The sequence below is a fragment of the Cherax quadricarinatus genome, chromosome 14 (genome assembly GCF_038502225.1).
Source record: "Cherax quadricarinatus isolate ZL_2023a chromosome 14, ASM3850222v1, whole genome shotgun sequence".
NCBI lineage: Eukaryota > Metazoa > Arthropoda > Malacostraca > Decapoda > Parastacidae > Cherax > Cherax quadricarinatus.
The window spans coordinates 48,995,255-49,022,026 of record NC_091305.1 but is presented as its reverse complement, the minus strand read 5'-3'; the positions used below and the strand labels follow the sequence as shown (position 1 = coordinate 49,022,026).

General features: G+C 40.0%; 1 protein-coding gene across 3 annotated transcripts in view; it reads left to right on the top strand.

Moving 5' to 3' along the window:
• The window catches only part of Nup160 (nuclear pore complex protein Nup160), a 418,270-nt gene that overhangs the window by 261,702 nt on the left and 129,796 nt on the right, over positions 1–26,772 (top strand). For all 3 annotated transcript variants that reach the window (XM_070084997.1, XM_070084995.1, XM_070084996.1), the window contains exon 13: positions 15,664–15,818. In XM_070084997.1, the coding sequence (XP_069941098.1) occupies positions 15,664–15,818 (155 nt within the window). The remainder of the gene's footprint in view (positions 1–15,663; positions 15,819–26,772) is intronic.

The window sequence follows — 26,772 nt, the reverse complement described above, 5'->3', positions numbered from 1 at the left end:
TCTTGGTGCAGATTTACCACTCACAGCTTATCTGAGTGAGCTGAGCTCATGGCATAGTACTGTGGGACCGACACTCGCTTCAAAGCTATGATACAATGGGACCTAACCTGAAAAGGTTAATATTGCTCCCAGTGTTCACTTTAACCCTTAAACCTTTCAGGGTCGACAGGCCCTCTCAGAGACTTGTTCTCAGGGTTGGCCAAATTTCCCCCCAAAAAAAAACAACTATTTTTTCTTATGAAAAGATAGAGAATCTTTTCCTGATCATAATGACACCAAAAGTATGAAATTTGATGTAAAACTTAAGGGATTATGCTCTCGCGAATTTAGCGGTCTCGACGATGTTTGCGCATCAGCAATTTTGCCCACTTTGAGCCTTATTTTCGGCCAATTCCAGTGCACTTGTCGACAAAACTCATAACTATTTTGCTAGAACTCCATTTTTTCTATCGAATGAGTACAAGAAACCACCCATTTACCGATTTCAACTATCCAATACAGTGGTCAGAATTTAGCAATTTTGCCAATTTCACACAAATTTCAAAAGATACCTATTTCCGAATAGGGTCCAGAATAAACAAGAAAGACATACCTGGCACTAAAATAACATTTCCTCTGTTCATTAGTCACGTCCCCACGCCCCTCTTACATTCTTTTGCTTTCTACTTTGAATTTTTATTCTCACAAAAAAATAGAAGATTTGCTGTTATGCAGACTACTGCATTGGTGTAGAAATGGTATAAATATTATCAGCGCACTTGTGAAAGAATATTGGACTCACCAGTTCACATGTATTGGATGCATAGCATGATTTGTTTTACTTTTGAAATTTGGTAAAAATCGAACATTTCTGTTACTTTGAGCACAATTTCAAGGTAGTTTTCTTTGTAAAACCAGTCAAAATCATCTCAATGTCTGTAATTTGTCTTCCATTCTATAAAATGAGACCAGGAAAACTAGAATACAACAATAAATACCATACGAAAATACAGTGCAAAGTTGCTGTTTTAATCCAAAAACATGGTCAAAGTTTTTTTTTCTCATTACGCACTGTGTGCTGCCGAAACCCTGAAAGGGTTAAACTGTCCAAACGTATATCTACGTTCATGTGCGTAGTGCTCCAACCTTTATTTTCCCCTTTTGAAAGCATGTAAAAAAAATAGATCTACGTTTGGAGCCCCCCACACGTGAACGTAGATGTACGTTTGGACAGTTTAAGGGTTAAAAAACTTTTGAAATGGTAAAGAATCTTTTATCAAAGGTAATGACACCAAAATACGAAATTTGATGGAAAACTGTCAGAATTGTGCAGGTGCATAGTCAGTGGTCTAGGTGCAATATATGCATTGGGAATTTTGCTAATTTTAGGTCCTATTTTGTCAGTTCCATTCCTACCTTCAACCAAATTTGAAGATATTATCTAGTATGCATTCCATTCTATTGATTGAGCACAAGAAACTGCTCATTTAACTATTACAACTACCATATACAGTACACTGAAGTTGCTAATTTGCCAGTTTTTACACATATTTACAAAATTATCAGTTTAATCCTTTCAGGGTTGGTGCCGTACTAGTACGGCTTGCACGCCAGGGTTGGTGCCGTACTAGTACATATAAATTCTAGCGCCTTCAAATCTAGTGAGAGAAAGCTGGTAGGCCTTCATATGAAAGAATGGGTCTATGTGGTCAGTGTGCAGAGTGTAAAAAAAATTCTGCAGCACACAGTGCATAATGAGAAAAAGAAAACTCTGACCATATTTTTGGTTTAACAGCGAATTTGCAGTGTATTTTCGTATTCTATTTATGATTGTATTCTAGTTTTCCTGGTCTCATTTTATAGAATGGAAGACATATTACAGAAATTGAGATGATTTTGATTGGTTTCACAAAAAAAGTACCTTGAAATTGAGCTCAAAGTAGCAGAAGTGTTCGATTTTTGCTAAAGTTCAAAAATAAACAAATCATGCCATGCATCCAATACACATCAACTGGTGAGTCTAATATTCTTTCACAAGTGCACTGATATTATTTATACCATTTCTACACTAATGTAGTAGACTGCATAACAGTTAATCTTTTATTTTTTGTGAGAATAAAAATTCAAAGTGAAAAGCAAAAGAAATGTAACATCGGCGAAATCGCTGATGCATAAACATCTTCGAGACTGCTAACTTTGCGAGAGCATAATTCCGCAAGTTTTCCATTAAATTTCTTACCTTTGGTGTCATTATGATCGAGAAAAAATTCTTTCATTTCATGAGATAAAATAACAATTTTTTTTTTTTTTTGAGAAATTTCCAACCCTGAGAACAAGTTTAGAAGAGGGCCTGCCGACCCTGAAAGGGTTAAGTATAGAGTGCAAAATAAACAATGTAGACATTCCTGGCAGTGAAACATTTCCTCTGTTCATTAGTCAAGTTCCTAGGCCTCTCCTGTATTATACTTTCCTTCCATTTTGAATTCGTAATCACAAAAAAATAGATGATTTACTCTACAGTATTTGTCAAATAATAAAATATAGCCAAGAATGACTGAAAGTGTTAAACCTTTAATGTGAACTTGCTTCCATTTTAGTTCCACATCTTTACCTGTCATACATTGAAGACTATTGTTATTAACACATCGGCCAATTCTCACCAAGGGAGGGTGGCCCGAAAAAGAAAAACTTTCATCATCATTCACTCCATCACTGTCTTGCCAGAGGGATGCTTTACACTACAGTTATAAAACTGCAACATTAACACCCCTCCTTCAGAGTGTAGACACTGTACTTCCCATCTCCAGGACTCAAGTCTGGCCTGCTGTTTCCCTGAATCCCTTCATAAATGTTACTTTGCTCACACTCCAACAGCACGTCAAGTATTAAAAACCATTTGTCTCCATTCACTCCTATCAAATACGCTCATGCACGTTTGCTGGAAGTCCAAGCCCCTTGCACACAAAACCTCCTTTACCTCCTCCCTCCAACTCTTCCTAGGCTGACCCCTACCCCGCCTTCCCTCCACTACAGATTTATACACTCTCGAAGTCATTCTGTTTTGCTCCATTCTCTTTATGTCCGAACCACCTCAACAACCCCTCCTCAGCCCTCTGGATAATAGCATTGGTAATCCCACACCTTCTCCTAATTTCCGAACTACGAATTCTCTGCATTATATTCACACCACACATTGCCCTCAGACATGACATCTCCACTGCCTCCAGCCTTCTCCTCATTGCAACATTCATCACCCATGCTTCACACCCATACAAGTGTGTTGGTACAACTATACTCTCATACATTCCCCTTTTTGCTTCCACGGACAAAGTTCTTTGTCTCCACAGACTCCTAAGTTCACCACTCACCCTCTTCCCCTCATCAATATTGTAATTCACCTCATCCTTCATAGACCCATCCGCTGACACGTCCTCTCCTAAATATCTGAATACATTCACCTCCTCCATACTCTCTCCCTCCAATCTGATATCCAATCTTTCGTCACCTAATCTTTTTGTTATCCTCTTTCCTTTATTCACTGATATTCTGATGTACAGTAGACCATCGGATAATATGGTGGTTATGTTCCTCAGAAATGGCATGTAGTCAAAATTTGAGTATACCAAAGTGAAGAACGTATGAGAAAAATAAGGTTCCATTCATTAAACTTTTCAAAAAACCCAAGTAATTTTTTTATAGGTCTCAGAATTGTAAAAAAAAAATGATAATGCAGTTGAAAGTCGATATGATGATGTCAGAGATCCTGCAACCACATCTCTGCTAGTTGACAGAGCTACTCTGGTTGTTATACTCGTTGCAACTGTTTGAGGGGTCAGAGTGGTTGGGGTGTACATGAGAGGGGTTAGTGCTTATGGTGTACATGGGTGGGGTTAGAGGGGTTGGGGTGAGAGGGTTTCGGGTGCGGGTTGGTGTGTGGGTTGGGGATTGGGGGACTTCTGTTGTGGGAGGTGAAGACCAAATGGTGGAGCAGTGGGGGGCAGGAGTTGGAGGTTTATGTTGGGAGGTGGAGGATGCTGGGTGGAGGAGGGGTGTGGGGGGTGGAGTCTGGAAGCAGTGTGGTGTGATGGCGACTGTGTGGGTGGCAGTGTTGGTGGCCCGTTGTGGATGGTGGGTGACTGGGTGGGTGAGTGTGCAGTTGTTGGTGTGGGCGGTAATGAGTGTGGTTGGTGGCTACGTGATTAGATAGATGGGCCATGAAAACATGAGTGGCGTAGGGAGCATTGAAATTTTGGCCAAGGCTGCACTCTTCCGTCTTTGTTCCTTGTATACATTTTAGATTCAGTGCCAAATATGAAGTTGATTGGTTGAGGTTTAGCCTACAGCATTTGCAATTAAAATTTCTGAATATGTCTGAATTACTGAGTAGTGCAGTGCAGTGTTTTATATTCTGTATCTATGTACTCTGCAGAGTTTATAAACAAACTTCCTCAATGGTTATGCTGGAGCTGCCATTGCTACCGCCACCTTAACCTTTCAGGGTCCAAGGCCAAAATCTGAAGTGGTACCCCAGTGTCCAAGAATTTAAAAAAAAAAAATTGTTAGTTTTTCTTATGAAATGGTAGAGAATCTTTTTGTGAAGGTAATTAAACAAAAAGTACGAAATTTGATGGAAAATTGACGAAATTATGCTCTCGCGAATTTTGATGTGTCAGCGTTACTTATGAATCGGCGATTTTGCCGACTTTGACTCCCATTTTAGGCCAATTACATTATTCCAGTCAACCAAATTCTTAGCTATTTCACTAGTATTACTTCTATTCTATCGATTGAGCACAAGAAATCGCCAAGTCAGCTGTTTCAACTACAAAATAAAGTGATCGGAAATTGGTAATTTGGCCAATTTAACACAAAGTTCAAAATATTCCAATTTCAAAATAGGGTCCAGAATAAACAATGTAGGTATTCCTGGCACTAAACTAACATTTCCTCTGTTCATTAGTTACATTTTGAGGCTTTACAAATAAATTCCGTTTTGATTTTTTATTCACATAATGAATTTTTATTCACATCAAAAAATAGAAGATTTACTGTTATGCAATATTGTAATAATTGTATAAATATCATCACCACATTTGTGAATGTACATTAGACCCATCAGCTGGCGTGTATTAAACGTGTGAGGTCGTTTGTTTACTCTTGAACATCGGCAAAAATTTAACATTTCCTCTGCTTTGAGGTCAGTTTCAAGCCATTTCCAATGCTAAAACCAATCAAAATCATCTCTGTTTCTGTAATATGTCTTCCATTCTATCAAATGAGACCAAGAAATTGCAAATACAACTATAAAAAACATATGAAAAAACACTGCAAATTTGCTGTTTTAATCGAAAATCATGGTCTCGGTTTTTTCTCTCATTATACACAGTGTGCTGCAGGAATTGTTTTATGTGGTGCACACATACCACATACATGTATTCTCTCATATCTAGGCCCAAATTTACCACTCACAGTTTATCAGAGTGAGCTGAGCTCATGGCATAGATTTATGGTTTGGACCCTGAACGTAAAGCTGTAGATCTACGGGACAGACCCTGAAAGGGTTAATGGACTAGGGCATTTTCACCAAGGACAACAAAAGTCAAGTTATTGGTCCAAAGAAGTTACAAGATGCCAGACACAAATGATGAATGGAAAGGCAAGAAAATGTGCTAGCAAACTTGGAAAATATCACATCACTGTATTTTGTTGGTAAGAAGGTCTCCACTCTTGTAATGACAAAGAATGAGAAGACCAAGAAATGGAGTCTGAAGATAGTGGTGAAAGATCATTACGTCATCATGGTGGAGCCCGGCACTGAATATCTCACTCATGTGACTCCCAAGTCAGGCCATGGAAAGGAGATTGCTAAGACTATACATATCTGGTGGAACAGAAACTAACTTGGCAGCCTGTTGTATGCGTTGGTAGTGTCGGAACCAGCGTCAGTGTCAGACACATGTGCGACATCTGAGTATCTTTAATTGTAGACGTTTTGCTAACCAGTGGCTTTATCAATACAGATTCTAGGACATAACTTGAGGACAATAGAAATATATATAAAATATGAGGTAATCAGTCCCTCAGCCTTGGAGTTGGTGTGTAGAGCACCGTAGTTGAAGAGAATCTCTTCAGCTACAGTGCTCTGCACACCAACTCCAAGGCTGAGGTACTGATCACCTCAACTTTTGTATATAGTAATACTGTCTTCAAGTTAAATCCTAAAATCTCTATTGATAAAGCCACTGGTTGGTGAAATGTCTACAATTAAAGATACCCAGATGTCGCACATGCATCTAATTTTCATCTTTTCGGTATTGTATACCATTCATATATGTACTATGTAAATGTAGGAGCTGACAATGGAGCCATTCATCATCTTGAAATGTTGCTTGGTCATCCAGTCCATTATTTCATCTGTCAGCTTCATTTAAATGAGCTGCCATTTCGGGTTGTTTTCTACCACTATGATGGTAAGCTAAGTGGTCCTGAGCATTGGAGAGGTCCCATTGGCAAGCAAATCAAGGATCCTCTGTCTGAGCTTCCAGTTGTTGCTTTCCAGCCAGTCGATTTCACTGAGTTCCCTGCTCTGAATGACAAAGTGGAAGAGGATCTGTCCTGGGAGCAGAAATACTTTTATAGAATTTGCAAAGGAGTGATCACAGGTGTGGTTGATGATGACTTGGCTGCTCTTGAGCAAGGTCCACCATGTGTGTCAAGATGGAATACTTTATGGAGTAGGATCCTTAGGCTGTATGCGGCAACATCAAGACCCAGTCAGGAGCTGAAAAGAGTGGTCATTATGATTTTGGAGTTCAGTGCCCCAGTGTGGTTCCACATCAAGTTGCACCTTATGTCAGACATGGTCCAAAGAATGTCTTCCAGTCACTGCAGTTTATGAGACATCTGAACAGTGAAGAAAAGAAGATAGTAAAGAAGGCTGTCCAAAGAAATTCCTACTTTGCTTACACAGATCAGCTGTTTCTTGGTATGTGCACTGATGAAGATATGACTGTGAGAGACAAAGCTGTTTCAATGATAAGAAAAATTAGAGAAGAGAATCAGCAGACAGAAGAAAGTACTGAGAGCTCTGATGAGGATGGAGAAGATTTTGCTGATGCTGTTGACGAGGACTTGTTAATCTACACTGATGATGAGGATGACAGCGAAGATAAAGAGAATGACAATGTGGCTCCTATTGTCAACTCAAGAAAAGTAGTGATTCCCAAACTAAAGTGGCAACCAAAGAACTATCATTCCATCATTGACTGGAAGACTGAACTCAAAACTGAGTCTCATTTCAATGCTTCTCTATCAGATCAACAGGATCTGAAAATTATTGAAACTCCACTGGAGGTGCCCAAGTGGCCAAACAACACTCAGGCTATTGAGAGAGGGATAAAACTGATGACTGAAGCTTACACTGAAGTGACTGGACAGAAGGCAAGAGATGGATATATCAGGCAAAGAATATTTTCCAGGAAAGTGATGCCAAAGTTCTGCACCAAGGAAGACTTCACTTATAACTTGTAATTATTTAAAATTAAATAGTTGATGATTGATATAACCAATGTACATTTGATTATACAATCTTCACAACCAAAAATGATATAAACCATGTACACTTTATTATTATCCTGACAACCAGTGAATTATAACTAATTGCTTTCGGTGGTGTATGATTTGACAAAAAGTTGATCGCGATGCTGCGGGGTAAATGGGCATAAAATGGTCTGAAATTTTACACAGAAGTTTGTTATGACCATACAAATAATGCCTGAAAAGTGTAGCTTGCATCTCTAAAATTTGTATTTTTTCAATGCTCCCTAGAGTGGAGTGTGCGTGTGGGATTGTGTGAGTTTGAAGCTGTGGGGAGAGCAGTGGTGCAAGTGAAAACATGAGTAAGGTGTGGGAGTGGGGCTGCATGGGCTTGAAGATATGGAAAAGGTGTGGGTGTCAGCGGCATGGTGGGTGGTAATTGGATGATGGCTGGGTGGGTGGGTGTGGTTGGTGGGCAGGGTGTTAGGAGGAAAGGTCAGGTAAGGTTGTGGTTGTGGGGTCTGGGTAAGGTGTGGTCTTTAGGTAGTGGGGGAATGGTGTAAGTGGAGGAGTTACGTGGGTGGGTTGTGTTGGTGGGGGTTGTGAGTGGTATTTGTGGAGGTTGCTGGGTGTGCTACTGGGAGGGGAGGGGTGGGTGAATGAGTACTGGTGTGAGTGGAGATGCATGGCTGAAGTATGGTATTAGATGTTTGTGAATGGAGCCCTGACCCTTGTTGTGTAGCCTCACTGCCACACACACTAACCTTCACCCCACCATGTCCAACACTAACCTTCAATCCACCATGTCCAAAACTAACCTTCACCCCACCATGTCCATCACCATCATCTAGTTTTCACACCTGTCTGCCCATACATTCTAGCCCTCACCCATCTCCTCATCCACCTTCACTCATACTCTCAACCTCCTCCCTATATACTGGAGGATGGGATTGCTGTGGACTGACACTTACACCCATACCCCACAGTTGCCCTTCATCCATACTCCCCCTCCATGCTTCCCTTATCCCCACCACACTATTTTGGACCTCACTTCCCCCCATTACACTTGCACCCACCTCCCTCCCAAACACTTGTCCTCACATGCATATCCTCATCCACCTGCCTCAACCCATCCCCACCATATGCCCATCTGACCATACACTACAGCACCACATGGGATGTACAGCAGTTGAAGGGAACACAGGACAACAGTGACAGCATGCTCCTGTGAACCTCTCATGCCTTCACTTGGACCTTCACTCACCTTTCTTCACTCAGTACCTTGCTTGTTCTCACTCACTAGTTCACACACTCCTACCCACAAGCTCGTAAGACAATGGACTCGCCCTGAGGCTTATTGTGAGGCTGAGGGGAAAGACCACGGTGTGTGCCACAATTCCCCCCCATGTGTGTACACCGAAAATATGCTGCAGTTATGCAGTATGTGTTAACAGTAAATGTGTTAACAGACAGCTTGTTTTCTGATGGTCTATTGGATCATGAACTCTCTTGTAATGTGCAGGATAGGCAACTGAAAACTGACACCTTATGAAAATTTGTGTTATATGAAATGAAGGATATGAGAAAAAGACGGTTACAGTCCACACACACACACCTCCAAATTTACCTTGCCTTACATTCTAGTTATCTTTGTTTGTTGACATGGAAGTGTGTAGAGATGGTTGATGTAGTCCTACTGGGCTGAAATGAAAGATGTATTTCTTCTGTTGGTGTGAAAGAAGAGTTGCCAGTAGTTAACCCTTTCAGGGTTTCTGACGTGCTAGTACAGCTTACGCACCAGGGTTATTGACGTACTAGTACGCATAAATTTTAGCGCCTTCAAATCTAGTGAGAGAAAGCTGGTAGGCCTACATATGAAAGAATGGGTCTATGTGGTCAGTGTGCACAGTATAAAATAAAATCCTGCAGCACACAGTGCATAATGAGAAAAAAAACTCTGACTGTGTTTTTGGTTTAAAACTGCAACTTTGCAGTGTATTTTTGTATGGTATTTATGGTTGTATTTTAGTTTTCCTGGTCTCATTTTATAGAATGGAAGACATACAGTGGTCCCTCAATAATCGTCCATAATCCGTTCCTGGAAGTGGGACTATTATCGAAATGGACGATTTTCGAATCAATTTTCCCCATAAGAAATAATGTAAATCCAATTAATTCGTTCCAGACACCCAGAAGTATCAACAAAAAAATTTTTTTTTTCCTAAAAGATAGATTTACATGCACAAAAGAATGAACATTCAACATGAGTTACCTTTATTGAAGGCTGTTGTTGATGAATGGAAGACAGGGAGGAGGAGAGAGGGAAGAGAGGTTATTTGGAAGGGGAATCCCCCTCCATAAGGACTCTAGGGCACTAATAAAATGTATAAATGAACATTGGTAATAGGGGTAGTTGATGAATGGAACGGTCTGCCTAGTAGGGTGATCGAAGCTAAAACATTGGATAGTTTCAAATTTAGGTTGGATAAATACACGAGTGAGAGGGGTTGGATTTGAGTCGGACTTGCACCTGAGTTTATTGCTTGGGTAGCATTTGTTCTGTTAGTGGGTTGGATTTGTGAAGGACCGGCCTAGTATGGGCCAGCAGGCCTGTTCCAGTGTTCCTACTTTCTTAATTTCTTATTTAACATCACACTTACCAGTAGGGTGATCGAGGCTAGGACCTTGGGTAGCTTTAAGAAGAGATTGGACAAATATATGAGTTGGAGGAGCTGAGTTTGATTTGTGTTATTGGGTACGGGAGTAAATTCTTGGGTAGCTTTGGGTGGAGGTCATTTTGATAAGGACCTGCCTTGTATGGGCCAGTAGACCTGCAGTGTCCTTCCATTATGTTCTTATTGGCTATTTGTTTGTGTGAGGGAGGAATGGCAAGTTTATTGTTGGAGAATATGACACTAATATCAACTCTATGGCTTATTTATCTATCACAATTCAACTAATATGACATAATAAACAATATTAATAACATAGAAACATGGAATATACTCTAGAATGAATAAAATAAGTCATTATGTATGTTGTAAGAGAAGTAAATGCGAGGGTCTTGGCAAGAGGCGTGGAGTTAAAAGATAAAGAATCACACACAAAGTGGGACTTGTTACAGCTGCTCTTTGCTGATGACACTGTGCTCTTGGGAGATTCTGAAGAGAAGTTGCAGAGATTGGTGGATGAATTTGGTAGGGTGTGCAAAAGAAGAAAATTAAAGGTGAATACAGGAAAGAGTAAGGTTATGAGGATAACAAAAAGATTAGGTGATGAAAGATTGAATATCAGATTGGAGGGAGAGAGTATGGAGGAGGTGAATGTATTCAGATATTTGGGAGTGGACGTGTCAGCGGATGGGTCTATGAAAGATGAGGTGAATCATAGAATTGATGAGGGAAAAAGAGTGAGTGGTGCACTTAGGAGTCTGTGGAGACAAAGAACTTTGTCCTTGGAGGCAAAGAGGGAAATGTATGCGAGTATAGTTTTACCAACGCTCTTATATGGGTGTGAAGCGTGGGTGATGAATGTTGCAGCGAGGAGAAGGCTGGAGGCAGTGGAGATGTCATGTCTGAGGGCAATGTGTGGTGTGAATATAATGCAGAGAATTCGTAGTTTGGAAGTTAGGAGGAGGTGCGGGATTACCAAAACTGTTGTCCAGAGGGCTGAGGAGGGGTTGTTGAGGTGGTTCGGACATGTAGAGAGAATGGAGCGAAACAGAATGACTTCAAGAGTGTATCAGTCTGTAGTGGAAGGAAGGCGGGGTAGGGGTCGGCCTAGGAAAGGTTGGAGGGAGGGGGTAAAGGAGGTTTTGTGTGCGAGGGGCTTGGACTTCCAGCAGGCATGCGTGAGCGTGTTTGATAGGAGTGAATGGAGACAAATGGTTTTTAATACTTGACATGCTGTTGGAGTGTGAGCAAAGTAACATTTATGAAGGGATTCAGGGAAACCGGCAGGCCGGACTTGAGTCCTGGAGATGGGAAGTACAGTGCCTGCACTCTGAAGGAGGGGTGTTAATGTTGCAGTTTAAAAACTGTAGTGTAAAGCACCCTTCTGGCAAGACAGTGATGGAGTGACTGATGGTGAAAGTTTTTCTTTTTCGGGCCACCCTGCCTTGGTGGGAATCGGCCAGTGTGATGATAAAAAAAAAAATAATTATGTATGTCACGAGAGGTGTTGTGTTGTTGTTGGATATATAAGGGCCACTGAGCGTAAGCCGTCCATAATGGTGAAGCAGCAGCTGAGTCGGCGGTGGTTTTTGTACCCTATATAACTCCAACAACATTGGAGGAGTTGGTAGAATCAATGAATCACTAAAGAAGGAACCCACACCACCATCACTACGACCTTCTACCACTATTACAATTGTTACCACCATCACTGCTACCTTCTACCACCACCACTACTACCTTCTACCACCATCACTACCACCAAAGAAAGCTTCTAGTGCCAGCCCTTTGGTAAAGAATGTGAGAAACACATAATTTATGAAAAAGTTTGTAGAAAAATACAAAGATGGTGGTGGTAGAGTGGAAGCAGTTGTGATAGTGGTTGATGAACATAAGAAAGAAGGATCACTGCAGCAGGCCTGTTGGCCCATGCTCGGCAGGTCCTTTACAATTCATCCCACTAACGAAACATTTTCCCAACCCAGTCCTCAATGCTACCCAAGAAATAAGCTCTGATAACTCTATCCACTCATTTGGGACTTGCAAATGAAATATTTCGTAGGAGCATGCGAGGGGACCGTCACTCAGTGGTAAACAATGGCACACTGGCTGGGAAGGAAAGGCCGAGGTGGCTCAGAGCGTGAGTACGCGTCCGGGACGAAGGACTATTAGGACTATTAGTGAGTTACCGGACCATTTGCGAGCCAATATTTTGACGAAAAAACAGGACTATTTCCGAAATGGACGACTTTCAGGCCGGACGATTATTGAGGGACCACTGTATTACAGAAATTGAGATGATTTTGATTGGTTTCATAATGAAAAGTACTTTGAAATTGAGCTCAAAGTAGCAGAAATGTTCGATTTTTACCAAAGTTCAGAAGTAAACAAATCATGCCAAGCATCGAATACACGTCAACTGGTGAGTCTAATATTCTTTCACAAGTGCGCTGATATTATTTATACCATTTCTACACCATTTCTACACTAATGCAGTAGTCTGCATGACAGTAAATCTTCTGTTTTTTGTGAGAATAAAAATTCAAAGTGGAAAGCAAAAGAAATGTAAGAGGGGCCTGGGGATGTGACTAATGAACAGAGAAAATCTTATTTTAGTGCCAGGAATGTCTGTCTTGTTTATTCTAGACCCTGTTTGGAAATTGGCATCTTCTGAAATTGGCAAAATTGCCAATTTCTGAACACTTCATTGGAAAGGGTTAAGGGTTGTATTAGAGTGCTCAAGTATTCTATAATGGATCTCTGGTCTGGTTTACCCTACAGTACAGTGAACTCTCATAAGTCAGCCGATCATAACTCAGGTTTCCAATATTGTGATTTAAATTTGCTTTTTTCACTTCCGATAGTAGCCTGCCATTACCATTATTTTGTGCCAGAGTGGAATTCATTTCCACTGGTGTGCATTTCTATTAAGAAGTGCTCCAACAGGCAGGCAGGAGAACTCCCTATTACTCACTGGCGAGCTTATTGTTCTAGCAGTGTGTGTGTGGGGGGGGGTCAGGGAGGGTGAGGGTATGTATGAGTATCAGGTAACTGAATTGAAGATATGCAGCCAAGTGATGTTGATGTAACCCTAGATGATGATGATGATAAACCATCCACAGAGGAACTGTTGCAGGAATTTAATTCTGTGATGCAGAGAATTATTAATCCCGACCTGAAGCACTTTCCTGATGGTTGCAATAGGACCCATAGACATGCCACTAAGCACAAAAATCTCTGTGACATACCCCATATCTGGCTAAATCTCTGTAAAAATCCAGTGTACTTAAAAGGGCCCAAAATATGGTACTCTCTGCCAGGAATCTCCAGAGCTGCTGTCTCAGCAGGCATCTTCAAAACTACTGTTAAAAAAACACCTTTTTTCCTAACATATCCTAACATCAGCTAAATATGTGGAAACCATATATCCATATTCTCATTGTCACAAACATATGGAAAACAATATAATCTTATGCTTGACATCTGTAATCCTCACAACCATTAAAACATTGATTGTGTCCACATTATGTTAATATGCTAGAATTCTCATTATTTGTTTTTTTCTTTTTATTATTAACACATTGGCCGATTCCCACCAAGGCAGGGTGGCCCGAAAAAGAAACTTTCACCATTATTCACTCCATCACTGTCTTGCCAGAAGGGTGCTTTACACTACAGTTTAAACTGCAATATTAACACCCCTCCTTCAGAGTGCAGGCACTGTACTTCCCATCTCCAGGACTCAAGTCCGGCCTGCCGGTTTCCCTGAATCCCTTCATAAATGTTACTTTGCTCACAATCCAACAGCACGTCAAATATTAAAAACCATTTGTCTCCATTCACTCCTATCAAACATGCTCATGCACGCCCGCTGGAAGTCCAAGCCTCTCGCACACAAAACCTCCTTTATCCCTTCCCTCCAACCTTTCCTAGGCTGACCCCTACCCTGCCTTCCTTCCACTACAGACTGATACATTCTTGAAATCATTCTGTTTCGCTCCATTCTCTCTACATGTCCGAACCACCTCAACAACCCTTCCTCAGCCCTCTGGACAACAGTTTTGGTAATCCCGCACCTCCTCCTAACTTCCAAACTACGAATTCTCTGCATTATATTCACACCACACATTGCCCTCAGACATGACATCTCCACTGCCTCCAGCCTTCTCCTCGCTGCAACATTCATCACCCATGCTTCACACCCATATAAGAGCGTTGGTAAAACTATACTCTCATACATTCCCCTCTTTGCCTCCAAGGACAAAGTTCTTTGTCTCCACAGACTCCTAAGTGCACCACTCACCCTTTTCCCCTCATCAATTCTATGATTCACCTCATCTTTCATAGAGCCATCCGCTGACACGTCCACTCCCAAATATCTGAATACATTCATCTCCTCCATACTCTCTCCAATCTGATATCCAATCTTTCATCACCTAATCTTTTTGTTATCCTCGTAACCTTACTCTTTCCTATATTCACTTTTAATTTTCTTCTTTTGCACACCCTACCAAATTCATCCACCAATCTCTGCAACTTCTCTTCAGAATCTCCAAAGAGCACAGTGTCATCAGCAAAGAGCAACTGTGACAACTCCCACTTTATGTGTGATTCTTTATCTTTTAACTCCACGCCTCTTGCCAAGACCCTCGCATTTACTTCTCTTACAACTCCATCTATAAATATATTAAACAACCACGGTGACATCACACATCCTTGTCTAAGGCCTACTTTTACTGGGAAATAATTTCCCTCTTTCCTACATACTCTAACTTGAGCCTCACTATCCTCGTAAAAACTCATTATCTATAATCATAATCAAACCTGTAATTCTTAGAACAATTAAACTTGATGTACTAATAGGATATTCAGTTCTCTTGTATTCATTGTAACTCCTAAATTGATATTTACAACTACCTACAAGATTGTAAGTAAAACAACTCAATTTGTTGTTGTCTTATTAATCTTAAGTTAGTCTTGAGTTTGCCCAAAATGCTCTGCATAATAAGGGGCTTTCTGCATTCAAACCTAAATGTCATTCACTTATGTACAAACATTGTATCATGCTGAAATAAAGTATCTTATCTTTTATTGAGGTTGAAAAGTATGAACCTGAATGACTGATGCTATTGTTATTATAGTTTTTATGGCTTGAGGTACTGCTAGAGTGTAAACAAGGCAACATTTATGAGATATTCAGGGTAAACTGGTTAGACTGAAGTCCTGGAGGTGGGGAGTACAATGCCTTCACTCAGAAGGAGAGGTGATGTAATTTGGAGGGGTCATTTGAATTGGGATATCAGCACACTTCATATAAGACAGCTATTGTATGAATGATGGTGAACATGTTACCTTTTTTTTTTTTATGGTTGCCCTACCATGGTAGAAGATGGCAAATACGTAAATAAAAACAAGTTAGCGATGAATACTGTGCAGTTTCTTTAAGTTATTAAATGTGCATATATGGTATTTGCAGGTGCCTGACAACATTAGTGGGTTATCAGTATGGCAGTCTGGAGTCTGATGTGATCACCATCTTGGAGAACAGGGCTCGGTCTGCAGATATTCTCGTCAACAACTATTATGACTTACTTTATGCCTTCCACATCAGCAAACACAATTATAAGAAAGGTAACATGTTATGCAAGCACAATAGTTTGTAACTACATACTGCATGTGCACTATGCAGTTACAGTGATATAGCATATTTAACCCGTAAACGGTCCAAACGTATATGTACGGCCTTACTGCTAGTGCCCCAAACGTATATAAACGTTTTATTTTTCATGCCTTCAAATATAGCACGATTGGCCTGAGATGTCTTGTCAGCATAGAATGGGTCGTAACACTCATTGTGCACTGTATTAAAAAAAATCTGGGACTACTTAGTACCTTGTGGGAGCACCAGTTCAAATGAGCGCCAGCTTGAACAAACAGCGTGGCAAACACCTGGGAAAGTGATGTTGACCCTGAGTTTAGTGGCTTTGAGGTGGATGTGGCCATAAATGGTCAAGGAAATGTCAAAAAACCTCAAAAATAACCCATGTGCAACATTTGTGCAACACCCTTTCAGAATGTCTTATAACCTTTACCCTAAGCAAAGAGAAGCAATTCTGGAACATAATACTGGTTCAGCAGGCTGGCTGATTGGCTGGCTGGCTGGCTGACCAGCTGCATGGCTGGCCTGCTGCTGGCAGCCTGGCTCCGTTTGTTTGCCTGTGGCTATGTCTATGTCTGTCTTTGTCTGTATCTGTCTATCTTTGTCTGTCTCTGTCTCTGTCTATCTCTTTCTATCTGTCTGTCTATCTCTGTCTCACAGGTACACATAAATACAAGTATCTTTCTTTCTTTCAACAAACCGGCCGCATCCCACCGAGGCGGGGTGGCCCAAAAGGAAAAACGAAAGTTTCTCCTTTTAAATTTAATAATATATACAGGAGAAGGGGTTACTAGCCCCTTGCTCCCGGCATTTTAGTCGCCTCTTACGACGCGCATGACTTATGGAGGAAGAATTCTGTTCCACTTCCCCATGGAGGTAAGAGGAAAAAAACAACAGCAAGAACTAGTAAGAAAAATGGAGGAAAACCCAGAGGGGGTGTTTATATATATGCTTGTACATGTATGTGTAGTGTGACCTAAGTGAAAGTAGAAGTAGCAAGACGTACCTGAAACCTTGCATGCTTATGAGACAGAAAAATGGACACCAGCGATCCTACCATCTTGTAAAACAATTACAGGTTTCTGTTTTACACTCACTTGGCAGGACAGTAGTACCTCCCTGAGCAGTTGCTGTCTAAATACAAGTATACATAGTGTATATTACCTAGGATAATCCAAAAAATCCAGACAAAGTGCTATACTCTGCTAGAACATACGAGTAAACATGATGACACAGTCTTGTGGCTCTATCTGAGACAGAGAGCTAGAAAGATAAACAGATAGACAGGGAGCTTGACAGACAGATAGACAGACACACGTTTGTGTACCAGCGAAAACAAAGCAAGGGCTGACACTCGTCAAATGTCAACTCTTATCTAATGTTATCTCATCACTTCACTGTCAGGGGTGGATTGAGGCTTGTTTTACATGCTTCAAGGGAACTTATCATTACATATTACTATTATTCTTATTCTTATTCTTATTTTATTTTTATTCTTATTCTTACTTTTATTTTTATTCTTCTTATTCTTCTTATTCTTATTATTTTTCTTCTTATTCTTCTTATTTTTCTTCTTTTTATTCTTCTTATTCTTCATATTATTCTTATTATTCTTATTCTCCTTATTATACTTATTCTTATTCTTTTTAGTATTCTTATTCTTCTTATTATTCTTATTCTTATTATTCTTATTATATACTTCCACATATCCAAAACATTGCTGGGACCTATAAATACTTTGTATATATTTCAAGACAATAGTAAATGGCCAAGGCAGGTGTAAATGTCCACCTGTCAGTGTGTTTGTGACAATTTGAGTACAATTTCAGTACCTAATACTAGTGTCAGAACAAAGATTGGTTATGAAACGACAAGAACTACTATAAATTGTAATTATCAGAACAGAGGTAGTAGGTTGGTAGACAGCAACCACCCAAGGGAAGTACTACCGTCCTGCCAGATGACTGTGAAACAAAAACCTGTAACTGTTTTGCATGATGGTAGGATTGCTGGTTTCTTTTTCTGTCTCATAAACACGCTAAGATAACAGGGATATCTTGCTACTCCTACTTACACTTTGGTCACACTTCACAGACACGCACATGCATATATATATATACATACATCTAGGTTTTTCTCCTTTTTCTAAATAGCTCTTGCTCTTTTTTATTTCTTCTATTGTCCATGGGGAAGTGGAAAAGAATCTTTCCTCCGTAAGCCATGCGTGTCGTATGAGGCGACTAAAATGCCGGGAGCAATGGGCTAGTAACCCCTTCTCCTGTATACAATTACTAAAAAAGAGAAGAAGAAAAACTTTATAAAACTGGGTTGCTTAAATGTGCGTGGATGTAGTGTGGATGACAAGAAACAGATGATTGCTGATGTTATGAATGAAAAGAAGTTGGATGTCCTGGCCCTAAGCGAAACAAAGCTGAAGGGGGTAGGAGAGTTTCAGTGGGGGGAAATAAATGGGATTAAATCTGGAGTATCTGAGAGAGTTAGAGCAAAGGAAGGGGTAGCAGTAATGTTAAATGATCAGTTATGGAAGGAGAAAAGAGAATATGAATGTGTAAATTCAAGAATTATGTGGATTAAAGTAAAGGTTGGATGCGAGAAGTGGGTCATAATAAGCGTGTATGCACCTGGAGAAGAGAGGAATGCAGAGGAGAGAGAGAGATTTTGGGAGATGTTAAGTGAATGTATAGGAGCCTTTGAACCAAGTGAGAGAGTAATTGTGGTAGGGGACTTGAATGCTAAAGTAGGAGAAACTTTTAGAGAGGGTGTGGTAGGTAAGTTTGGGGTGCCAGGTGTAAATGATAATGGGAGCCCTTTGATTGAACTTTGTATAGAAAGGGGTTTAGTTATAGGTAATACATATTTTAAGAAAAAGAGGATAAATAAGTATACACGATATGATGTAGGGCGAAATGACAGTAGTTTGTTGGATTATGTATTGGTAGATAAAAGACTGTTGAGTAGACTTCAGGATGTACATGTTTATAGAGGGGCCACAGATATATCAGATCACTTTCTAGTTGTAGCTACACTGAGAGTAAAAGGTAGATGGGATACAAGGAGAATAGAAGCATCAGGGAAGAGAGAGGTGAAGGTTTATAAACTAAAAGAGGAGGCAGTTAGGGTAAGATATAAACAGCTATTGGAGGATAGATGGGCTAATGAGAGCATAGGCAATGGGGTCGAAGAGGTATGGGGTAGGTTTAAAAATGTAGTGTTAGAGTGTTCAGCAGAAGTTTGTGGTTACAGGAAAGTGGGTGCAGGAGGGAAGAGGAGCGATTGGTGGAATGATGATGTAAAGAGAGTAGTAAGGGAGAAAAAGTTAGCATATGAGAAGTTTTTACAAAGTAGAAGTGATGCAAGGAGGGAAGAGTATATGGAGAAAAAGAGAGAGGTTAAGAGAGTGGTGAAGCAATGTAAAAAGAGAGCAAATGAGAGAGTGGGTGAGATGTTATCAACAAATTTTGTTGAAAATAAGAAAAAGTTTTGGAGTGAGATTAACAAGTTAAGAAAGCCTAGAGAACAAATTGATTTGTCAGTTAAAAATAGGAGAGGAGAGTTATTAAATGGAGAGTTAGAGGTATTGGGAAGATGGAAGGAATATTTTGAGGAATTGTTAAATGTTGATGAAGATAGGGAAGCTGTGATTTCGTGTATAGGGCAAGGAGGAATAACATCTTGTAGGAGTGAGGAAGAGCCAGTTGTGAGTGTGGGGGAAGTTCGTGAGGCAGTAGGTAAAATGAAAGGGGGTAAGGCAGCCGGGATTGATGGGATAAAGATAGAAATGTTAAAAGCAGGTGGGGATATAGTTTTGGAGTGGTTGGTGCAATTATTTAATAAATGTATGGAAGAGGGTAAGGTACCTAGGGATTGGCAGAGAGCATGCATAGTTCCTTTGTATAAAGGCAAAGGGGATAAAAGAGAGTGCAAAAATTATAGGGGGATAAGTCTGTTGAGTGTACCTGGTAAAGTGTATGGTAGAGTTATAATTGAAAGAATTAAGAGTAAGACGGAGAATAGGATAGCAGATGAACAAGGAGGCTTTAGGAAAGGTAGGGGGTGTGTGGACCAGGTGTTTACAGTGAAACATATAAGTGAACAGTATTTAGATAAGGCTAAAGAGGTCTTTGTGGCATTTATGGATTTGGAAAAGGCGTATGACAGGGTGGATAGGGGGGCAATGTGGCAGATGTTGCAAGTGTATGGTGTAGGAGGTAGGTTACTGAAAGCAGTGAAGAGTTTTTACGAGGATAGTGAGGCTCAAGTTAGAGTATGTAGGAAAGAGGGAAATTTTTTCCCAGTAAAAGTAGGCCTTAGACAAGGATGTGTGATGTCACCGTGGTTGTTTAATATATTTATAGATGGGGTTGTAAGAGAAGTAAATGCGAGGGTCTTGGCAAGAGGCGTGGAGTTAAAAGATAAAGAATCACACACAAAGTGGGAGTTGTCACAGCTGCTCTTTGCTGATGACACTGTGCTCTTGGGAGATTCTGAAGAGAAGTTGCAGAGATTGGTGGATGAATTTGGTAGGGTGTGCAAAAGAAGAAAATTAAAGGTGAATACAGGAAAGAGTAAGGTTATGAGGATAACAAAAAGATTAGGTGATGAAAGATTGAATATCAGATTGGAGGGAGAGAGTATGGAGGAGGTGAACGTATTCAGATATTTGGGAGTGGACGTGTCAGCGGATGGGTCTATGAAAGATGAGGTGAATCATAGAATTGATGAGGGAAAAAGAGTGAGTGGTGCACTTAGGAGTCTGTGGAGACAAAGAACTTTGTCCTTGGAGGCAAAGAGGGGAATGTATGAGAGTATAGTTTTACCAACGCTCTTATATGGGTGTGAAGCGTGGGTGATGAATGTTGCAGCGAGGAGAAGGCTGGAGGCAGTGGAGATGTCATGTCTGAGGGCAATGTGTGGTGTGAATATAATGCAGAGAATTCGTAGTTTGGAAGTTAGGAGGAGGTGCGGGATTACCAAAACTGTTGTCCAGAGGGCTGAGGAAGGGTTGTTGAGGTGGTTCGGACATGTAGAGAGAATGGAGCGAAACAGAATGACTTCAAGAGTGTATCAGTCTGTAGTGGAAGGAAGGCGGGGTAGGGGTCGGCCTAGGAAGGGTTGGAGGGAGGGGGTAAAGGAGGTTTTGTGTGCGAGGGGCTTGGACTTCCAGCAGGCATGCGTGAGCGTGTTTGATAGGAGTGAATGGAGACAAATGGTTTTTAATACTTGACGTGCTGTTGGAGTGTGAGCAAAGTAACATTTATGAAGGGATTCAGGGAAACCGGCAGGCCGGACTTGAGTTCTGGAGATGGGAAGTACAGTGCCTGCACTCTGAAGGAGGGGTGTTAATGTTGCAGTTTAAAAACTGTAGTGTAAAGCACCCTTCTGGCAAGACAGTGATGGAGTGAATGATGGTGAAAGTTTTTCTTTTTCGGGCCACCCTGCCTTGGTGGGAATCGGCCGGTGTGATAATAATAATAAAAATAAAAATTATATAAAATACAGTGGACCCTCGACTAACGCTATTAATCTGTTCCTGAGAGCTCAACGTTAGGCGAAATTATCGTTAGGCGAATTAATTTTCCCCATCAAAAATAATGGAAATCAAATTAATCTGTTCCTGACACCCCAAAGTATGAAAAAAAAAATTTTTTACCACATGAAATATTAATTTTAATACACACAAACTGAAGAAGACATGCACAGTTACATGACACTTACCTTTATTGAAGATCTGGTGATGATTGATGGGATGGGAGGAGGGGAGACTGTGGATGGTGTTAATGTTTAGAAGGGGAATCCCCTTCCATTAGGACTTGAGGTGGCAAGTCCTTTTCCAGGGTTACTTCCCTTCTTCTTTTAATGCCACTAGGACCAGCTTGAGAGTCACTGGACCTCTGTCGCACAATATATCTGTCCATAGAGGCCTGTACCTCCCGTTCCTTTATGACATTCCTAAAGTGTTTCACAACATTGTCAGCGTAATAGTCACCAGCACGGCTTGCAATAGCTGCGTGAGGGTGATTTTCATCAAAAAAGGTTTGCACTTTAAGCCACATTGCACACATTTCCTTAATCTTTGAAGCAGGCAACTTCCTCAATTTCTCTATCCCCTTCTCCGAAGCAGTTTCCTCAGGTCTGGCCTCTTGCTGTTGAAGATGATCTAGCAGCTCATCAGTGGTTAGTTCTTCATTGTCCTCCTCCACCAACTCTTCCACATCCTCCCCACTAACCTCCAACCCCAAGGACTTCCCCAATGCCACAATGGATTCATCAACTGGCATAGGATTCCCAGGGTTAGCCTCAAACCCTTCAAAGTCCCTTTTGTCTTCACATTCTGGCCACAGTTTTTTCCAAGCAGAGTTCAAGGTTCTCTTAGCCACTTACTCCCAAGCCTTACCTATAATGTTTACCCAATTGAGGATGCTAAAGTGATCTCTCCAAAACTCTCTTAGAGTCATTTGAGTTTCTGAGGTCACTACAAAGCACCTTTCAAACATAGCTTTTGTGTACAATTTCTTGAAGTTGGAAATGACCTGCTGGTCCATGGGCTGCAGGAGAGGGGTGGTATTAGGAGGCAAAAACTTGACCTTAATGAAGCTCATTTCCACAGAAAGTCGCTATGCCACGTCTGAAGGATGACCAGGAGCATTGTCTAATACCAGGAGGCACAAACACAAACCCGCTATCATTATAGTATGCTCCTTACTTAGCGACCAATTCGTTTACTGAAGTGTTCTTAGGAATGGTACGCCATCATTAAACGAGGAAAGGCTGTATTTACAAATGTTGAAATTGGTTTGCTTATTATGTACCAGCAATATGTAAATTATAATTTATAATAGTTACTAATCACTCCAAAGGAATCTGGGAAACAGTTTTGGAGGGAAGGGGAAGGTTGGAGTGTAGTTTACCAGTATTATGCTAATTGCCGTAGTGCTAGGAATAAGATGGACGAGTTGAGATTAGTTGCTAGTGTAGGGAACATTGATGTATTTGCCTTAACTGAGACGTGGTTTAATTCAAAAAGTCGGGATATGCCTGCGGAATGTCATATTCAGGGTTTTAAATTGTTCCAAGAAGATAGAAGTATTGGGAGGGGGGGTGGGGTGGCATTGTATGTCCGAGATCGCTTGAACTGTTTCATAAAAACGGGTATTAAGTCTGAAGTAACACATACAGAGTCTGTTTGGATAGAATTTTCAGAGGGGCATGAAAAACTGATTTTAGGAGTGATATACCGTCCCCCAAACTTAGATAGGGACCAAGGGAAACTACTATGGGAGGAAATTGTTAAGGCCACAAGGCACGATAATGTAGTAATTCTAGGAGACTTTAACTTTAGTCATGTTGATTGGAATTTCTTGACTGGGAATTTAGAATCATACGACTTCTTAGAAGTATTTCAGGATTGTTTTTTGAAGCAGTTTTTGACAGAACCTACAAGGGGAAATAACCTGCTTGACTTAGTTATGGCAAACAATGAATCCCTTGTTAATAATTTAGAAATTTCAGAGGAACTGGGTGCTAGCGACCACAAATCAATTACATTTAGCATTGAATGGTAGTACGATAGTAGCGATAACTCAGTAACAGTCCCAGATTTTCGCTTAGCAGATTACGATGGGCTTAGAGAACACTTTTCATCTGTTGACTGGGGTAACGAAGAGAGCTATCAATATGACAGTTTTCTGAACACTATACATGCTGCTCAAAGAGCGTTTATCCCATATAAAGAAATTAGATCAAATAGGAATGACCCAAAATGGATGAACAATAGGCTCAAATATCTACTAGGGCATAAGAAAGGAATTTATAGGCGTATCAAAAGAGGTGAGGGTCATCTTATGAATCAGTATATTGACATTAAGAGGGACATTAAAAAGGGGATAAGAAAAGCTAAAAGGGACTATGAAATTAAAGTTGCTAGGGATTCTAAAACTAACCCAAAAAGTTTTTTCCTGGTCTATAGAACAAAAGTTAGAGATAAGATAGGTCCCCTTAAAATTAACTATGGGCACCTTACTGACAAAGAGAATGAAATGTGCTTGATTTTAAATAATTATTTTCTCTCAGTTTTTACACAGGAAGACACTAACAATATTCCAGTAATTAATTTTTACAGTGGGCTAGAAGAAGATAAATTATGTATCATCACAGTCACTAGTGAGATGGTTGTGAAGCAGATAGACAGACTGAAGCAAAATAAGTCGCCGGGTCCTGATGAGGTTTTTTCAAGGGTTCTTAAGGAATGCAAAATGGAACTCTGTGAACCATTAACTAATATTTTTAATTTATCTCTTCAAACAGGTGTAGTGTCTGATATGTGGAAGATGGCTAATGTAATTCCTGTTTTTAAAACAGGGGACAAGTCGTTACCGTCAAATTACCGCCCAATAAGCCGACCTCAATTGTAGGCAAATTACTAGAGTCAATTATAGCTGAGATTATAAGAAGCCATCTCGATAAGCATAGCTTGATTAATGATACTCAGCATGGATTCACAAGAGGCCGGTCTTGTCTAACTAATTTATTAACTTTCTTCAGTAAAGCTTTTGAGGCTGTTTACCACAATAAAGAATTTGATATTACAGGAGGGCCTTGCTTTACGGCGTTTCGCTTTACGGCGTTCCGCTAATACGGACATTTCAAATTATGACCAAAACTCACTATACGGCTCCGCCCACCTGTCTTTCTAATACTGTCACAGCGGCCCACCGAGTTTGTTTACATTCTCCCTGAGCACATCTCCTTAGTATGTCTGGAAACTTTCCAAAATTTCAAGTGTTTTAAAGTTATTTTATATTTTATATGTATTGTACTTGATAATTAAACTTGTGTATACCTGTACCTAAATAAACTTACACACTGTGCTGGCATGTAGGTACACATTAAAATCACTAAGAGTCTCTCTACTCTTGATGCAATAATAATAATAATAATAATAATAATAATAATAATAATAATAATAATAATAATAATAGTAATAATAATAATCTCTTGGGCGCATTAATGTCGCATATTACGTTAATATAGACATTTCCCTTAATCTATCTATGATATTTTTTTCAAAATTATATAAGAAACACATTATGTAACACACAAACATGATACATGCACCCACAGTATAAAAATTTATACAAATATATACGAGATGTTTACCAAACGGTTTGTAGAAGTGTCGGAAGAATTTCGTTTTCTCTAGCCCGTCACCTGTTACTAGGGATAACTGTAGAAAAATATTCCTTTCGTATGCCTTCACTTTATAGCTATAATTCTGTACTAACTTGTACACAGTGTAAGAGTATTTGTTTCGTGATTTAATTATTATAATAATAAAAAAAATATTATAAGGTAAAAGTTTCACAAACTCTTACAAATGTACATGAATGAACTAAAACTGGACACGTATTAATACCGTCTATTTCGCCTGACCGAGTGATCGTCCACAACCTGTTCAGTTTGTTTACGCTGTCTGAGCTCGGTGTATCATTAAATGTTGTATATTACGTTAATATACACATTTTCATTAATCCATCCGTGATATTTTTTTTCAAAATTATATAATAAACACGATACATAACACAAATACATAACAACGTATGTGTAGAGAACCTAGGATAACCCAAAAAAGTCAGAGTGACTTACTTCCATTGCCTTCACTCAGAGCATCATTTCTTCTCAAAATGATGTTACATGAGAATGAGAGTGTTCTTCTTTATTTATTCTACCGTATCAATGTAGAGACAACCTGTACACAATGTAACTTGTACACAAACCAGACGTGTACACTTCGTTTACAAAACTTACCTTCGCCTGGTTTGTTTACATAACTCTGCGCCTGTCCTCTCTCATGCACTCATTCTTTCTCTCTCTCATTTATTCGTTTTATCTCATTTACTTACTCCTGACCCTACATTAAGACTACAAATATTTTAAGGTAAGTAATGAGTGAACTGTATATACATTTTATCGCTCTGGGATGCTTAAATATCATAGAATAGTATGTGTGGGTGGGGTGGCCTGGTATGGTAGCCTGGCTGACACCATACATACCACACTTGATTTCTTACAATAAATACTACTTGTCTCACCCTAGATTAAGACTATAAATATTTTAAGGTAAGTAATGAGTGCACTGTGTGTGTATTGTACTTTTTTATTGTTTTTTGATGCCTGGTTCTATTGCTAACATAATATATGTTAGTGTAAACTTGTTATCTAGTGTTTGTATGCATTTGTAAGTGGAAAAAAAGGGTGTTCCACTTTACGGCGGTTTCCGCTTTATGGCGGTAGCCTGGAACCTAACCCGCCGTATAAGTGGGGCCCTCCTGTATTTACTTAGATTTTAGTAAGGCTTTTGATAGAGTTCCGCACCATAGACTGTTAAAGAAAGTGGCAGCTCATGGCATTGGGGGAAAAGTGCTCTCGTGGATCGAGGCATGGCTCACTGACAGGAAGCAGAGAGTGTCCATAAATGGGGTTAAATCCGAGTGGGGATCTGTAACAAGTGGCGTTCCACAGGGATCAGTCTTGGGCCCGTTGTTGTTTATAATATATATCAATGATATTGATGAGGGAATTACTAGTGATATGAGCAAATTCGCCGATGACACAAAGATAGGTAGGATAATTGATTCAAACGTAGATGTTATGGAACTTCAGGAGGATTTAAACAAACTCTATTCTTGGTCAGAAAAGTGGCAGATGCAGTTCAATGTAGATAAATGCAAGGTTCTGAAGCTTGGGAGTGCCCATAACCCTAGTACTTATAAGTTAAATGATGTAGAACTTAGCCATACAGATTGCGAAAAGGACTTGGGGGTTATGGTGAGCAGCAACCTTAAACCAAGACAGCAATGCCTAAGCGTACGTAATAAGGCAAATAGATTACTGGGATTTATATCAAGA